Source organism: Adiantum capillus-veneris, chromosome 12 (assembly GCF_014529385.1).
Source record: "Adiantum capillus-veneris isolate H3 chromosome 12, ASM1452938v2, whole genome shotgun sequence".
NCBI lineage: Eukaryota > Viridiplantae > Streptophyta > Polypodiopsida > Polypodiales > Pteridaceae > Adiantum > Adiantum capillus-veneris.
In genome coordinates, this window is record NC_140942.1 from 45,294,132 (window position 1) to 45,312,605 (window position 18,474).

General features: G+C 43.2%; 1 protein-coding gene across 1 annotated transcript in view; it reads left to right on the forward strand.

The window, feature by feature from the left end:
* The window catches only part of LOC147445686 (neutral/alkaline invertase 3, chloroplastic-like), a 30,296-nt gene extending 17,296 nt beyond the window's left edge, over positions 1 to 13,000 (forward strand). Inside the window, exons 5-6 of the mRNA XM_086525125.1 lie at positions 12,150 to 12,198; positions 12,277 to 13,000. Coding sequence (XP_086381251.1) covers positions 12,150 to 12,198; positions 12,277 to 12,600 — 373 coding nt within the window. The 3' untranslated portion in view covers positions 12,601 to 13,000. The remainder of the gene's footprint in view (positions 1 to 12,149; positions 12,199 to 12,276) is intronic.
* The last annotated feature ends 5,474 nt before the right edge of the window (positions 13,001 to 18,474 follow it).

Here is an 18,474-nt window from a genome sequence, read left to right on the forward strand (position 1 = left end):
GTCCGAACGAGAGAAGGCTAGGCTGTCTGGGGGCCTCACAAAGCTAGAGTGCTGCCACACATCCGAAACCCTCAGAGTCATACAAAACCTCTCTCAAGCTGCCAGTCGTGTTAGAAGTGTCCTCCAACATGTTGAAGTCACCCCCAATGCACCATTGCTCTGCTTGCGGCAGAGACTCAACAATCTGTGACCGAAACTCTGCTCGTGCACTCGCCACATTGGGCGCATATATGTTGAGGTAGCCCACAAGGCAACCCTGAACCTGCATAGTGATCCACTGAGCCCTTTCTGGCACAATAATTCCTTTGTCCACAATGGCCTGCTGTGGAGACTCCGCAATGGTCATACATACCCCACCCTTGATGCCTCCAGGTCCAAAAGCAGCTGACCAAAAAGTCTCATAGTGACCACACAAAATCTGACCACAACGCCGAATGCGGCTCTCACAAAGATGATGCTCCTGCAGCATAAGAATGTCAATCTCACCACCCACAAGGCATCTCTGCAGCTCCTGACGCAGCCGACCCCTCTGTCGCTGAAACTGGGGCCCTCCTAATCCTTGCACATTCCATGAGATGATCCTCATGGAGTCAGTGAGAGAAAAGAGATGCTGCAACAGCAGCCAACCTCGCTATCTTTGAGGCCGGTTTGGATGGGGAGTAATCCTCATCCGAACGACCTCTAGACAAGCGTGCAAGAAGTGACTGGCCTCCTCAGGCCCAAGCCGAGTGTGCAGCCTGAAGGGCTACATCATCTGTCCAGGAATCCTCATGTACAAAAACATAACACGGAGGGCACTGAGTGTCAGCAAACAAGTGTACCACAATGTGCCTGCAACCTACTGCATCTGGAGGTGTCACACTGAACTTGGCAAGAGGCCAAAGTGTCTGTACCAGATCTGTCAGTGCTAAGTCCCCTATGTGGTGTGAGGACTCAGTAGCCTGTGTCTGGAGCCAGTCCAGGACTGTGTGCTGGGTCCACTCTGTGGTATCCCTACCACACAACGGAAAGGAGAAACCCACCGCTGTGTCCAGGGCCTCACTGCCTCTAGCTGCAAGAAAGAGGACGTGGACTCGAAAGCTGGCCTCCTCCAAGTCGGAAGAGGAATCACCCAGAAACCGAGTGAAGCTGTAATCGAAGAAATCCCAGCGTCTGCGAATGTCGAAGCTGGTCAGACCTCTGGGGATCGTTGCAAAGGGAGAAGTGAGCACCACAAAAGGCGGCCTCAAGTGGGGCTGTCCCTCACGAGCCACACGGCTCGTAGCGAAAGCACTACCAAGAGAACGCCTCGCGGCAGAAGTGTGGCCAGTACCTTGCATCGGAGGAGGAGTAGCGAAGGGGTTCGGAGACGAGTTTGTGGGCCCCATCGAGGAGAGGGGGGGGGGGGGGGAGGAGGCGGGGGGGCAGCGGAGGAGGGAGGAGGAGGCGGTGGTGGGGGAATAGAAGTGGAAGGGGCCTCCTCAGGCAGGTCCTGTTGAAGGGGGTCGAAACGGTTTCCAGTCGGAACCCAGTGCTGCTGAGCTGCAGCAGGTCGGCCACCAGGAGGAGCAGTGGGGTGAGCTCTCCCTTGACGACGATGGCCAGGCACCTGCTACCAACCATCAACTGGCTGGTCACTAGTCTGTCGAAGTACCAACCTGTGTATCCTGTTACCTGGTTGCTTGGCATGCTCAGCCTTGGGTGGCTGCGCATGCGGTGTGGGTCGAGGTCTCCTGCGAGGACAGGCCTTTGCCATACGGCCCATTTGTCTGCAAATGAAACACTGGTTCGGGAGACCCGAATACTCCACACTTTGTCTAATCCATCCCCCACTCACCCTAGGCAGCAGTTTCACCTTGGGGAGGGAGTGCGTCTCACGAACAAGAACCCGCACAGTAGGTAGACCTGCGGCCTTGGCCACAACGGAAGCTGTCGTACGTGGAGACTCCAAAACTGTCCCGAACATGGAACCAATCCTGGGTAGGAGGGGGTGGTACTCTCGCCTCAGGCTTGGAAAGCAAACCGAAATCGGCAAGTCTGCCTCCTCCTCGTGCACATCTGTAGTAGGGTCGAAATTGTGATGCCAACGTCGGAAGTAAGCTCGAGCTGCTCTGATACCGAGCGGGCTCATCGAAATCACTTTTGGTCGCCATGTCTACAGACTCGAACTCGACCTGGTAGTACCCTCTCCCGAGGATCTGGACATTTGTAATCTTGCCCACATCGGAGAGAAGACGGGCCTGCAGTAAATCCCGAACTTCGCCCCGATTGGGCCGAGTTTCAATGACTTTACAAATAACTCAAGTGGCTTGCAAGCGCTTCACTTCGGGTATCAAGCTTGCTTGCTCTTCTGACGAAAGAGCAAGTCGAAGGGTCGGCTCCGCGGTGTTGGGCGAGGGGGCTTCTGTGGAGTCCCTCTGAGGTGGAGCAGAGGCCGCCATTCTGTGTCTGCTGCTGAGAGGATAAGGTCGTTGGAGGCGTGGTGAATGCCCGCAAGCTGAAAAAACAGCCTACAGGCTCGAATAAGGCGAAAAAAGGGGCGGAAAAAAGGGGGCGGGGGTGTGAGAGAACTGAGGCCAGGGGGCGGGAGGCTGAAGCGGCAGCAAAAGGGGGGCGAGGGGGCTGGCTGAAATTGCGCAGTAGCGCGCTGGGGGCCAGCGGCGGGCAGGGCAGCAAGCGTGGCGGGCAGGGCAGTGGTAGGGCAGCAGCGAGGGAGCTGCGCGCGCAGCGGGGGGGGCGGGGGGGGGGGGGGGGGCGTGAGCGGCAGCGAGCGTTCCCATTGTCTCGTTGTTTCAGAGGATGGAGTATTGACGATGTACTGAGTTGAAGCTGTTAGGAAATAAGACGTAGCTAAATAGATTTTGAGTAGATTACTTAATGGAGAGAGATAGATTTCACACAAAAGAGATTATAGAGTAGAGAGAGAGAGAGAGAGAGAGAGAGAGAGAGAGAGAGTACACACGATATACGTGGTTCACCCAATGTGGGCTACGTCCACGGGAAAGCAGCCACTCAATGGCTTTAGCACTTCAAAAGAAGAAGTAGTTTACAAAGGGATTAAACCCTTAATAGAGCTCCCGCCTTGCTTCACTCTCACCACTTCACACTCACCTTGTTGCATCAACTTCACACTATGAAATGTGTGTAGAAATGGCCTCTTTTTATAGGCCAAAAGGGTTGCCCTCTCTTATGAGAGGAAGCCATGTGTAGCCGCCCTTGTGCGAATAAGTCCAAATCGGACCCTCCAATCCGCCCATGTGTGGCCGCCCTTGAGAAGACAAGTCCGCTTTTGAATTCGGTCACCGGCCATTGATTACCGGCCATCGGCCAACCGATCGGTTGTTTTCCGACCACTTTCCGGCCGCCGTCCGGCCATAATATTCCGATGAAAAGGAATATTCCGACGAGGGGAAAAAAAAGTCTCAGGGGCCTTCGTCCCCAAGGCCCCTAAAGTTACCCCTGATTCTTGTCTGTGAAAATTTTGGTTTCCGGTGAGTGATTTTCCTTCACGCACGATGGCTTCTCCTCATAATGGGGGCCTTACAAATGTGCGCTTTTACCACAGAAAATTACAAGGGTAAATCAGGCTCCATACTCAACAATCTCCCACTTGGAGACTGATCTCCCAACCAAACCTGTGATTGCTTTCCATTCTGGCTTCTTATCCTTGAATGCCAATTGAAGATGAGCAAAAGCTCAACTTCTCCTTGTTGACCACCTTTGTAAACATGTCTGCAGGATTTTCACTTGTATGCACCTTTCCTAGCTTTAGTTGTCCCTCTTCCAAAAGAGTGCGTATAAAGTGATATCTCACCTCAATGTGCTTTGTCCTTGAATGAAAGGCTGAGTTCTTCGCAAGATGGATAGCGCTTTGGCTATCACTGTACAAGACACAATTGTCTTGTTTGAATCCAAGCTCTTCTAAGAATCTGTGAAGCCACATAATTTCTTTTCTTGCCTCCGTCATTGCTACATACTCTGCTTCCGTGGTAGAAAGTGAAACCACTTTCTGCAGCTTTGAAACCCAGCTTACTGCTGTGCCTCCAATTGTGAACACATAGCCAGTAGTGCTCCTTTGAGTATCTTTGTCACGTGCCATATCTGCATCAGCATACCCTTCTAGAAAAATATAAAGCATTTGTTGTTGTCCCTTTTAGATACCTAAGTATCCACTTCACAGCTTGCCAATGCTCTTTACCTGGGTTGTCCATGAACCTACTCACAACTCCCACCTACTCACAACTCCCACTGCATGTGCAATGTCTGGCCTTGTCCAGACCATAGCATACATTAGAGAACCTACCGCTGCAGCATATGGAACTTTAGACATATAGGCTATCTCCTCTTGTGTCTTTGGACACATATCCTTTGTTAGTTTAAAGTGACCAGCCAAAGGTGTAGAAAGTGATTTTGCATTTTGCATTGCAAACCTTTCTAGTACCTTCTTGATGTAATCTTCTTGAGATAGCTTTATTGTCTTCTTCGTCCTGTCCCTTGATATTTTCATACCAAGTATCCTCTTTGCAGCACCTAAATCTTTCATTGAAAAAGATTTAGACAGTTCCTCTTTTAGGTCTTTGATGTCCTGCATGTTAGCACTTGCAATCAACATGTCATCAACATACAACATTAGGATGATAAATTTCCCATCTCCCAAATTCTTCGTGTAGACGCAGTGATCCGAGTTGCATTTTGTGAATCCATGATCCAACATCCATCGATCAAACTTCAAGTACCATTGTCTTGATGCTTGCTTTAAACCATACAAGCTCTTCTTTAATCTGCAAACCATTTTCTCCTTACGTTTTACTTCATACCCCTTTGGTTGAAGCATGTAGATTTCCTCCTCTAAGTCACCGTGAGGGAATACCGTATTTACATCCATTTGCTCGAGATTTAGATCATGAGCAGCCACAAGGCTTAAGACAAGCCTAATTGAGTTCATTTGTACAACAGGAGAAAATATTTCATTGAAGTCAATACCTTTCTTTTGAGAAAACCCTTTTACCACAAGCCTAGACTTGTACCTTTTCTTCCCACCTTCTTCTTCCTTCACCTTGTACACCCATTTGTTTTGAAGTGCCCGCTTACCTTTAGGCAACTCAACCAATTCCCATGTTTGGTTGCGATGTAGTGAGTCCATCTCTACTTGCATGCTCTTCGTCCATTCTTCTTTGGATTCATGTTGCATAGCTTCTTTGTATGATTCCGGCTCTCCAGAATGTGAGATCAAGAGATGGTTGAAGGAAGGAACAAACCTTTCTGGAGGTCTACTTGCTCTTGTAGATCTTCGGGGAATAGGTTGAGGCTCCTCATTTGGTTGACGTTGTTGCACATTGTCACCGTTTGCAGTCCTTGAGTCTTCCCCGTCCTCAAGCTCCATGTACTCATCACCTGTTTCTTTTGTTTGATTTCTTTCCAAGTAATCTTTGTACATATTTTGTTCGTTAAAAATTACATCCCTACTCCTTAAGATTTTACCATCTTGAGGATTCCATAGGCGATACCCAAAGTCACCTTCTCCATAGCCAATCAAGAAACACTTTTTAGACTTTGCATCTACCTTTGATCTTAGGCTTCTATCTATGTGCATAAAAGCCTCACACCCAAACACTTTGAGAAATGCATAATTCACCGGTTTACCTGTCCATGCCTCTTCTGGAACTCCCCCATCCAATGCCGTTGAGGGCGACCGATTGATAAACACACAGACGTACTTACAGCTTCCGCCCAAAGCTCAAGCGGTAGGCCTGCATGTAGCCGCATGCTTCGTGCTCGCTCCATGATTATCCTGTTCATCCTTTCCGAAATACCATTTTGCTGAGGTGTCCTTGGGGTTGTCCTTTGCCTCCGAATGCCATTGCTAGCACAAAAGCTTTCAAAAGCTTGGCTGCAATATTCACCTCCATTGTCGGATCTGAGGCATTTAACCTTGGTACTTGTTTCATTCTCCACAAAGGCTTTCCACCTTTGAAATATGGAAAATACATCGGATTTATTCTTCATGACATAAACCCATGTTTTTCTAGTCGCATCGTCTATGAATGTTACATAGTACAATGAGCCACCAAGTGATGGTGTACTTGCAGGACCCCAAACATCAGAATGAACCAACTCAAGTTTTTTATTTTTTCTTTCTTTTCCTGATTTTTGAAATTTTACCCTCTTTTGTTTACCATAAACACAATCTTCACAGAACTCTAAGTCCACTTCTTTCAAACCTGGTAGAAGCTTCTTTGTTTGAAGGATTTGCATTCCTTTGGCACTCATATGCCCAAGCCGGTAGTGCCACACTGCACTGTCAACTTCTGTAGTTGTTGCACAAGCTGAAGGTTGCGTGCTAACAGTACACAAGTAAAGTGTACCGACCTTTTCTCCCTTGGCAACCACCAAAGATCCCTTTGAGATCTTCCACCGTTTGTTTCCGAATGCAATGTTGTGACCTTCATCGTCCAATTGTCCTGTAGAGATTAAATTTTTGCGAAGAGAAGGAACATGCCTAACATCTTTAAGCTTCCATTCATTTCCGTTAGTAGTTTTGACAGAAACTGTACCTTTGCCGACAATCTCACAAGCTTCATCATCTCCCAAGTATACATACCCAAAATTACCTTTGGTGTAGTCTTGGAAATGTTGCTTGTGTGGTGTCGCATGGAATGAAGCCCCGGAATCTACTATCCAGGAATTAGACACAGTGTCTAATGAGAGAATTAAAGCATCTTGCTCTACTTTACCTGCCACATTGGCCTCCGATGTTGGCTTGTTGTCTTGAGACTCTGTCTCCTTCTTCTTCTTGGACCAGCAATCCTTCTTGACGTGGCCCTTCTTGCCACAGTTCCAACATTCAAGAACTGACTTTGTGCGTGACTTGCTCCTCCTTGAGCGATCACGACCCTTTTGGTTTTTGAACCTCTCCTTAGGCCTTCCTCTTGTTTCCACTGACAGTGCAACACTTGATGATTCTCCTGTGCTTCTCCTTCGTATTTCCTCGCTTAGGAGAACACCTACAACATCATCAAACTTAAGAGTATTTGTGCCAGAAATAGAATTACTTACAGCCATCACAAGGCTGTCCCAACTATCCGGTAGAGATGATAGTATAAGGAGAGCTCGCACTTCATCATCGAAATTGATTTTCACCGATCGAAGTTGACTTATGTTTGTGTTAAAGTCATTTAGGTGTTCTGCAACTGAACCATTCTCTGTCATCTTTAGATTGAACAAGCGCTTTATAAGAAATACCTTATTGGATGCCGATGGTTTCTCGTAGAAGTCGTCAAGTGACTTCATCAAGTCCTCCGTGGTCTTCATCTCCGAAACATTGAAGGCCACCGTTGACGCCAAGCTTAACCGGATTGTTCCCAGTGCCTTCTGATCAAGGACAATCCATGCTTCATCTGCCATTGTTGCGGGCTTCTTTGCAAGACCGCCTAGTGGCAAATAGAGGTCCTTCTGGTAGAGATAGTCTTCAATCTGCATCTTCCAATGTTGGTAGTTTTTGCCATTGAACTTCTCAATCTTGAGCTTCCCTTCCTCCACCATAACTCCCACTCAATTCAAGGAATCCTTTCCTTGAGATAATTTAGCTACAAGCAAACCTTGCTCTGATACCAGTTGTTAGGAAATAAGACGTAGCTAAATAGATTTTTGAGTAGATTACTTAATGGAGAGAGATAGATTTTACACACAAGAGATTATAGAGTAGAGAGAGAGAGACAGAGAGTACACACGATATACGTGGTTCACCCAATGTGGGCTACGTCCATGGGAAAGCAGGCACTCAATGGCTTTAGCACTTCAAAAGAAGTAGTAGTTTACAAAGGGATTAAACCCTTAATAGAGCTCCCGCCTTGCTTCACTCTCACCACCTCACACTCACCTTGTTGCATCAACTTTACACTATGAAATTTGTGTAGAAATGGCCTCTTTTTATAGGCCAAAAGGGCTGCCCTCTCTTATGAGAGGAAGCCATGTGTAGCCGCCCTTGTGCGAATAAGTCCAAATCGGACCTTCCAATCCGCCCATGTGTGATCGCCCTTGAGAAGACAAGTCCGCTTTTGAATTCGACCACCGGCCATTGACTACCAGCCACCGGCCAACCGACTGGTTGTTTTCCGACCACTTTCCGGCTGTCGTCTGGCCATAATATTCCGGCGAAAAGGAATATTCCGACGAGGGAAAAAAAAAGTCTCGGGGCCTCCGCCCCCGAGGCCCCTAAAGTTGCCCCCGATTCTTGTCCGTGAAAATTTTTGTTTCCGGTGAGTGATTTTCCTTCACGCACGATGGCTTCTCCTCATAATGGGGGCCTTACAAATGTGCGCTTTTACCACAGAAAATTACAAGGGTAAATCAGGCTCCATACTTAACAGAAGCAATATAAAGAAATACCGAAAGGGGGGTGGAACTCCGCCACTCCCCGTCTTGTGTGTCATGCATCTCTTTCAGTTCATTTGTTATTTGAAGTGCTTAAAGTTGTTTAGTCTGTTCTCTTCCGTTGGCACGTGATGCCCTTCCCCGCGACAAGCTTGGAGTAACGACATTGTACCGAGTTCAAGCAGTACAAAGAAATATTGAAAGGGGCGCCAAGGTTTGGGGCCAATGCTCTCTTGGGGTGGAACTCCGCTACTCCTTGTCTTGTGTGTCGTGCATCTCTCTCAGTTGAGTTGTTATTTGAAGTGCTTAAAGTTGTTCAGTCTATTCTTTTTCGTTGGCACGTGGTGCCCAGTCCCCGTGACACTTTCGTTTCTGTAGGCGTGGCTTCTCAAATTGTAGAAGCACCCAGTCATCTTCCTTTAACTACAAGTCACGTCGATGCTTGTCCGCTGCCTTCTTATGATGTGCTTGAGACGTCTCAAGAGCCTCGCGCACCTTTGCAAAAGCAGTGTCCAGATCCTGAACATACTGGTCCGCTTCAAAAAACTTATCCTTGGTGCTTAGAATAGGTGGAACCTTCTTAGCACCCTTGATGATCTTAAATGGCGCCTTCCCCGTAGACGAATGTAAGCAAATATTGTGTAGTTGTAAGCAAACTCCACCAAGGGAAAATTCTCCTTTTGGGAGCCTCTGAAAGAACCTTTACTTCACATGATGAACAGTGCGTGGGCGAAACAGAATTTGCCGATGTCTTGGAAAGAGGGTCTGTTGAAGTTGTTGACTAAACAAAGCGCTTTGTGAGTAGTTCTCGCATTGACGGCAAATTACTCTTATGCCGGTTATATATAAAATCTTGGCTAAAATCATTGTGAACCGTATCAAGGAACCTCTTATGGTTGGTATCCATTCCGTGCAGTATGGATTCATACCTTGTTGCTAGATTTTGGATAATCTGGCTAATGTATTGATTGGAATGGAATATGCCAAGTAAACCCAACAGGATGCTCTTATAATGCAGGTAGACATTAAAAAGGCTTTCAATACGGTACAATGAGATTTCATTGCCGCTACAATGCGGGCCCTTGGATTTGGTCCATAGATGGTCAATGTCGTATACTTCTTGTATGCTCACAGTACATCTTCAGGCCTCCTTGATGGGGAGTTGATAGAACCTGGACCCCTTGGATGCTCTGCCAGACAGGGTTGCCGGCTTAGTGCCTTGTTATATGCCATTGTCTCTCACCCTTTGTTATTGTATTTGGATCACTTGACTTCGCTAGGTTGTCTTCACAGGCTGAAATTACCCAATGGGAAAGACTTCGCAGGGTAGGCCTATGCTGATGATTCGTTGTGCATGCCCCACAATAACCAGGATGATGTGCGTCAAATCATGCTGGCATTGGATACATTTGGCTTGGCAGCAGGCCTTAAGGTTAACTTTCGGAAATCCAAACTCTTGCCTCTTGGTGTTTGTGACTGGCATCATCTTCTGTGGCCTGGTGAGATTCTTGATCCGCATGTGGTGGTCAGGCACTTAGGATATCCTATTGGCTGGCAGGTAACTAATACGCAACAAATCGATTGGGTCATGCAACGATTGAATGCCAAATTGCACTATTGGAAACTGTCTACATGGCCGCTACATGTTCGACTTCGTATTGTTAGCAATGGAGAAACTTTGCACTCTTGGGGGGTTGAATATTTTGGACCTTCGTCGCCATGCATTGGCAAGGAAGGCTATGCTATTGCCTATTCTTGCACGATAGTCTCAGCCATGGACAATTATGGTTGCTAATCTATGTCAGCATGTTACCACTCTCGCCTTTGTTCACTGGCAGACTTCCCTTTGGGAGATTGTGTTTGGCAAGATGGTCGGTTATATTCCTGGTTGCTTGATCACCTCTGGCTTGCTCTCCGCTTGGAAAGTTGTTACGGATCATCTCTCTTGGCATGGCAAGCAGCAAGCAGATGAGAATTCGTTGCATTTGGAAAGCATTCATTGAAGTAAGGTGTTCTCTCTTACCCTCGTTGATCGGTTGCCTCGTCAAGCCTACTTCCTCTGTGGTTGTGGCATACGCATGGTGGATGATGTGGTGGATTCATATGGGAATTTTCTTACCTTTTCTCAGGCAGCAGCACGCTTTGGGTTGGGCCTACATTATCGTCAGATTTGGAGCTTGCGTCAGCATATGCTGGCTGTTTTCCTCCCCATTCTGCCACTGGCCAGTTGATGTCATATGCAGAATTGGAATTTATGGGACACTCCTTTGGATGCGATTTCTGCCCACCATATGTATGCTTTTCTTATGCAGGACTCTTGGCTGGCTGATCACTGTAATGCGCTCTGGGCTTTACACAAATCTGATCAATGGTGGAGACGGGCTCTTACTGCAATATGGAAGTCTCACTTGCCTCTTAGGAGTGTCTGTTTCTTTGGTGCTATTTGCTGGGAGTTATTCTGGTTGGAACTCTCCTTGCGGCCGGTCACATTAGCTCCTCCCGTTGTGTTAGTTGCTCCGCTCTTGATGAGACTATCAAACATATGCTTTGGGATTGTCACTGCATCAACCTTCCATTTTCCTCGGCAATTTTCCACAAACGATTCTGGCTTTTTTGCATTCTTCCGATTTCCCTCCAATGATTTGCCATCTTCTTCGCATGGGTCAGATTTTGGTCGCTATGGTCTTTGTGACACCATCGCAATCTCCGCATGTTTCACCGGCATGAGGCAGATCCTTTTCCATCGTTCAAGATTTCGCTTAGGCAATCATTACGTTTTGCCTTAGACATTGGGGACATATCCCTGGAAATCTTGCAACTCTTCTATGTTTGCTTTTAGCGCTTTCGCATTGCAAAACACTCTGTGTTCCTCCCTTTGTATCTGATCTTTTTGGTGGACTTTCCTCGTTTTGAGGTTTCCCACAGGTAAATTAATCAAAACAGAGTTACAAAAAAAAAAAGTGTGCGTCTCTGTGTGGATGAGACCAAAAACGAATCAAGGAGAGAACTTGTCGTAGCTTGCGACTGCTGAGTGGGATGCAATGCTAACCAGACCTGCCAGGCTAGCCCAAAGCAAGACTTAGCTCTGGGGGTGGATTTTACAAAGGGCTGGAGACAATGTGCTGACAAGGCAGAGGCTGTAGGCTCCTGTGGGGAGACCGGCACACATGGTGGCTGAGATATGGGGCAGCAGGCTAACAGTAATGCTGCTGACAGCGGGAGGTGCCAAGGATCACAAGGCAGGGAACCAGCAAGGCTAGCGACAGCAAGGTCGTGGGCAGTTCAGCTCTGTGCAGGGCAAAGCAGCATAGTGCAGCGTGCTTGCATGGAAGCTCGGTTGCGGCAGCTAGAGCACATAGAAAAGTGCAGTGGCACCCTGCAAAGAGATTGGTGAATCGCCCTTTGGTAGTAGGCATTGGTAAGTTGGGGTTGACACCATACTCACATATCTGAGGTGTCCCTGTATGTGTTCTCATATTGCAGCTCTTACTATAATAATGCAAGTTGATGTCACATCTTCTATGCATCAGGAAAAACATTAAGTATTAATGTAGATGACTGGCCATATTCCATTTAATTTTTTGTTTTTCTGGGCGACTGTCAATCTGGGATAAACAAATCCTTTATGTGAGTTTGAAGGGATTTGACTTCATGGATTGTCATGCGAGCGGCTCTCTATTGAGCCCTCTTTCAATAATATCTTTTTTAAACCTTGGGTTGTTGGTGGGTCTCTTGCAATTGTGTTCATCTATTGTCATACCAGGCATAGATATTTCTAAATGACTTTGATTTTGCAGGCCTTGGTCTTATCACAATGGAGGTTCTTGGCCCACCCTTCTGTGGCAGGTATAGGAACTCTCTCCATTCGTTCTCATATTGAGGCTGACAATGAGAGAACTAAGCGAGTACTTCTGTTTACAACAGCTAACGGCCGCTTGTATAAAAATGAAGAGACCGAAAATCGCCCAAAGAGCAATCGAAGTAGCTGAAAAGAGAATATCCAGGGATAGGTGGCCGGAGTACTATGACTTGAAAACAGGCAAATTTATTGGCAAGCAGGCACGCTTGTATCAGACATGGTCGATTGCGGGCTACCTTGTGGCCAAGCTACTGCTGCGCAAACCAGAGGCTGCTCAAATGTTGACATGTGAGGAGGACTTCACTCTTCTTGAAGCCCGAACTCTGCTGGAAGCCACGCCGAAAAGGAAGAGAAGTCGCAAAGGTGTAAGCAAACCGTTTCTTGTGTAATAATTGCTGCTACTTAATCTGTTCCATTGCCAGCGTTTACGTATCTGAAGTGGCAATAACCTTCTTGTTGAGATCCTCATTTACATACATACAATAAGCTTCTGTGTTTGTAAGCATCATTAGGAGAGCCTTGTTGTATTTATACACCCATCTCTGTCTGCTCTTCCTCTAGCTGTAAGAGCAGCATCAAAGCTCATATATAGTTTGGAAAGGCTCTCCATATAAAATTTTCCCTGAGTGGGGAATAAAGAAGTTTTTTAGGTTTTTAAGGTTCATTCATGCCATTGGCAAGTTTACACAACAATGAAACTGTTATCTCCTTCAAAGGAAGAAGTGAGATATCTTCTATTGTCGGAAATTCCTGATTTAACCAGTAATTCACACAGTCCCTCCCTCCCAAGTCCCGCAAGGTTTTCTCGTCTGTCTGTATGGCGCTGGCAATTGCCGCCGCTGCTGCTACTTCCTCGAGCTCAGTTAATAAAATCTGGCAAACTTGAAAAAAAACATATATTGGGCCTATTTGTAAATTGAGGCCTTGTCTTCCAAGAAACATGAAATGAGCATGCTAATGGGTTTTGGGAATTATTCCTTGTTGGAGGTTTTTGAAAATTCTCTCCAGCTCTGCCTCATCATCAACATATTTGAACAAGAGCAGAGTGGTTATGTGCATTGGTGTACCTTGGTTTTACATGTGTTGTAATGCGGCACTAAGTATTGGTCTACTTTGGCAGTTAACAATCTCTGTTTACTAGTTGTCGGATGATGGTTAAGGATTTTCACAAGTATGGCACAAATGGTTGTCTGGCTGAAAAAGTGACATGTCTGAGACTTTTTTTAAAAAAAATTTAACATGTGGGCTTAAAAAAAATAAAATATAATACCTTAAGTTGCTCTTTCATCCTGTAATATACTTGGATGGTAGCATGATCCTTGGCCTTGCTCATTTGAGGCATCTTAGCTTTGACGCTAGAAGTCTTTATCACAAGGAACTTACATTGTCTTGATCCTGATGATTTGCAGGCTGATGAAATAACTCTGCCTTATATAGCTGACCTGTATAGGGTTGGGCTTGGAGAAACCTAGCTTTATTTTCTTTTGATTTTAGGAGGTTAGACTTAGAATTCTAAGCTGACCTATAGAAACTTGGGTTTGGAGATATCTACCTTTATTTTCTTTTGATGTTTGAGGTTGGGCTAACCTTGGTAGGCAACCCTTTTGCAAGTTTCTCTTATGGCATTTATGTTCAGATTTTAAATTAGATGGAATACTGGCTCACTATATTGCTAACAAATTTTCATGGAAAATTTTAGAATTGATGGATATTGATTGCAAATTATTGCAGACTTTCACATTATTGCATCTTCTACATAAATCTTTGATTAGTTGAAATTGGATCTTCCTTAGACAAAAGGGTCGAAGTGCATCTACTTTTATAAATTTTACCCTTCGATAATTCTTATTGAAAGTGGAGTGAGATAGAAAGACTAACACATGATAAGCATATCACAATCACTAGATAAGAGAAAACAATTGCATCATTGATGAAAACTCTACAATGAGAGTATACAATGGGAGGCTAACATAGCCTAAGGTTGAATGACATGATTGCTTAGGTTAGTCAGTCCATGCTTATGCAGGAGAGGGTTTTCACTAGAAATGACAACACAGAGTAGAAACTTGGCCATCATTACCCCTGAAGCTTGGAGATAGCCTCAAATATGGGAGCACAAAGCTCAGAAGATGAATATAGATGGAGAGAGAGCACTGGTTGCTATTTGGTGCGAAGGGTATTAAATGGCAAGATTGGCTCCATGTATGACTAAGAAAGTCGAGCTTGGCTAGTGGCATACTGTCCATGACTATTAGTCGATGTCAAATCGTAATCATTGTTTTTTTCCTCGCTAATAGAAAATTCTTATAAAAATAACGATCACCAACACTAAAGTGTCGTTTTTTTTAAAAATTGTCATAATTATTAAGTGAAGCTAGAAACAAGATTTTAGGTCATGTTCATGTCTTAACTCAGTTATAAGATGAAGCACAACCAAATTTTTAAAATTTTTTAAAAATAATATCATATTAAGATTATGTCTGTAAGTTAAAAAATAAATAAATTAGTGTATTTTAAAGAAAATTTCCATAAATTAAATATAACTTTTCATTAAATAAGTTTTTGCATAGATTTTCAAGGTTTATGGATAGGAAGAAACTTATTGTAACAAGAAAGCAAGCTTCATACCTTGGTTCTTAGATCATATCATTATTATGTTAAAAAAAAACTCAAATCTTGAACTGTTGACAAAGAGAAAAATTTTGATCTTTCAAGGCCTCTTTCATTAACATGATTAGATTATGGGACAAAACTTAAGGTCTAAAATGTATCTATAGGCAAAAACCATCAATTAAATACTTTTCAAGATTTCAAACTCACGAGCATCTTGTAGTTTAAGCTCATTCACATTTTTTTTAGTACATAGTATCTTGCAAAAACCAATGAAAGTGTGCATATAAATCCCCAAATTGCATCCATATAAGATAATTGCATACAAATAAGTGAGATGGTTGAGCAAACCCAAAAGTGGACTTTATTTTTAAGACTAATCTTTGATAAATAAATAATAAGAATTTCAACATGCGCAATTTTTAAGTGATACTATTTGATGGTTTGCATAACCATCATCAAATAGTATCACCTTAAGTAATGGAGTTGTAGATCTAGTATATATGCAGTATAAAACATTGAAAATTTAAATGAACGTTTTATGTGGTCGTTAATTGAATTCAGAAATGTTGCATATTCGACCCACATAACTTTCTATATTTAATTTTAGTCACAAATTTTTTTCCCACATGAGAACTACAAAATTGTCAATCGCATATAAATACTTACCATGGAATATTGCATTGCACCTTGCTTATTTTTTTCTTAGACTAGAGTACAAGTTTTATTGAAATATCAACTACTGTTTTCAATAGGTACTTTTAATGAGTAGTTTCTATTGAAGTTGTGTACAAAAGTGAGGGCTTATGATTATTATGAGTAATTTAGCTAACATGTTATAAATTTGCAAAATAATTTCTTGAGATGTTTTTAAATTTTCACGTTTCATTTTTAAATTTTTGAGGAAAAAGGATAGTAAAGTGTCCTTTTTGGTACCAAACTAGTGTTAAAAGGAATCTCCATCATAGGTAGACCTCTAGGTTTTCAAAATTCATTGGGAGATATCTTACTCATGTATTTAAGTACATGAGAAATGTCTAGAACCTAGATACATGCATATTTACAAGTCAAAGGTAAAACCTTATTGAAAAATCCTTTTTTGAGTGCAAAACAAATAGCACTTAATTGGAATGAAAATTTCAATCGAGAGATTGCTAATTCAACTTTGACATGTATGCTTGAATTTATCATGATCTTGAACATTTGAGCAACGGCTTGCTCTAAATTTGAGTCAACTTCGAGAACATCTCCTTTTTGATCTATCTCTCTAACACATGATCCTATTAGAGTTATAGCATCTCAAGTGAATAGCCCAATGTGATTCCAATATTTATTTGTTTTAAGGTATTTATTTTACTTGTTCGATAAGATTGTGGGTATGGCAATTTACTGAAGGAGGTATTTAAGGCCCCCAGGCCAATATATAAGCACTCCTAGCCCCCATTGTATTATCGTCTATTTCATTGCCCGGTTGGTAGATTGAAAATCTCTCTCTCTCTCTCTCTCTCTCTCTCTCTCTCTCTCTCTCTCTCTCGTGCATCCTCTCTTGGCTCTACGCTTCTATGCTTTTGCATCATCGACTTTGACACGGTATCATAGCTTCAAGATCTTTGATTGTGGGAGGAGAGTGGGGTAGGGCAATATACTAAAGGGGGTACTTAAGGCCCCATGCCAATACATAAGCACACCGAACCCCCATTGTATTATCATCTATTTCATTGATTAGTTGGTTGATTCAACAACTCTCTCTCTCTCTCTCTCTCTCTCTCTCTCTCTCTCTCTCTCTCTCTCTCTCTCTCGTTTTCTCTTGGATCTACGCTTTCACGTCGTCGACTTTGAAAAATCCATGAAGCTCTATATGAGAAGCCAATAGTGGGCTGACCGCAATGACGATTCATAGTATCATGGCCTAAAATGCAAAGAAATGGTATCTCTTTCACGTTTTTTCGGTCCAAATCTTCATACTATGGCAATGTCTCCTTGGCTTGCATTTTTGAGCACCATACCATTGATAGAAATGGGGTCTAGGGCTACTTGCTCTTGTTGTAAAGACGAGTGACTCACTAGTGGTGGACATATGTGAAACCATTTTATTCAAATCCTTGATTCATGTGGCAATCTCCACTTAGCTAACCAAAAAGTGAATCCAATCATTAGCAAGCTCGTGAGAACATTGAATGTCATGAGTAGCATCGATGGAGACAAGACTGCAAGGAAGAATTAGCGAGCTGCTTTTGAAATTCATACACACCTCTAAATAAGGTAAGAGGGTAAATCCATTATAGGTGAGTAGAGAGATTCTCTCCACTAATGCAGGTAAATAAACTAGGTCCATACATTCTCTCCATGTTATTAAATAAGATAGCACCTACCCATAATCATGATATCCAAACTTGACATCACAAAGACTAACCTTGCACTATAAACAAAACTTAAATAAAGAGTAACGTTAATCATAAAAATAAATTAGAATCAATTTAACATGATTAAGACTAAACATTAGTCTTACACTAATCAAACTTTGACTACAAAGTTAAAAATAGAGAGTAAAATCAAAAGAATAACTCATGAAAAGAATAAAAAAATTACTAGACGTGTAAAATAACTACATCAATAATCGAAAATCTATAACAAGTGTGCACAATGGGAGGTTTGTATAGCCATGTGACCCAATGGTCATGTAGAAATATGGCAGTGCTAAGGTTAGTAAGTCCATGCTTATGCTAGAGAGGGTTCCCACCAAAAGTGGCACTAGGGAGTAGAAACCTAGCTAACAATTCTGTTGTACTAGATGGATGTGATTTAATTGAACCTTTGAAAATGGCATATGTTGATATAACTTGAATTTGGCTCATGCTTGTCTTGTTTAATGCATATCAACATATTAACATCGTATATGAATGCTCTCAAAAATCATGCTTGGCTTTGCTTATGTTCTTATTTAGTTGGCTTGATGCCTAATCTTATCTCATACTTGTTTTTCTAGGCTTGCTATTACTTTTGTTGCTTCATGAGAAGGCCTAGGCTCTTTTGTCTCTAGCTTGGTTTGTTTAGGTCATCTCATAATGGAAACATCTCCTTGTTTGTGATCTTGTAGAATATTTTACTACACTCTACCTTAAACATGATGGCTGAGTTGTAGACCATAAAAGGCGACGCTTTTCTTTTTTCTTCTTTGTTTTCTTAATCTTTGTATAACGCAACCATAGAATATTTTTGTAGTTCAAAGGAAGTTTTTGACAATTGGTATGGTCAAAATTTGTAGTTATGGGAATTGGTATGGTCAGATATTATAGTTTCGGTATTTTTCTAAAATCAATAAGTAAAGACAAGGGAATAAGCTATCTGTGAAAATTAGACCATAATTGGTCAATGTAGGAGGCCTCTACAAGAAAAGAATTGACCAATTCATTACAAGATATGTGCAGGATTTTGAACAATCCTTTGTCCTTAAGGAGGTTGATGGAGTAAAAGGAAATTTTTCTAGTGAGATTAGAGGAAGAAAATATTTCCAAGAAAGGTTATGGTGGCCAAGATTTTTGAAGGATAAACATAGTTTTGCAAGGAGATGTCCTCAATTCCAAAAAGATGGTAGAACAACAAAATTTAGACAAAATGCCACATCGTCTAGTCTACCATTGGTGGAGCCACTT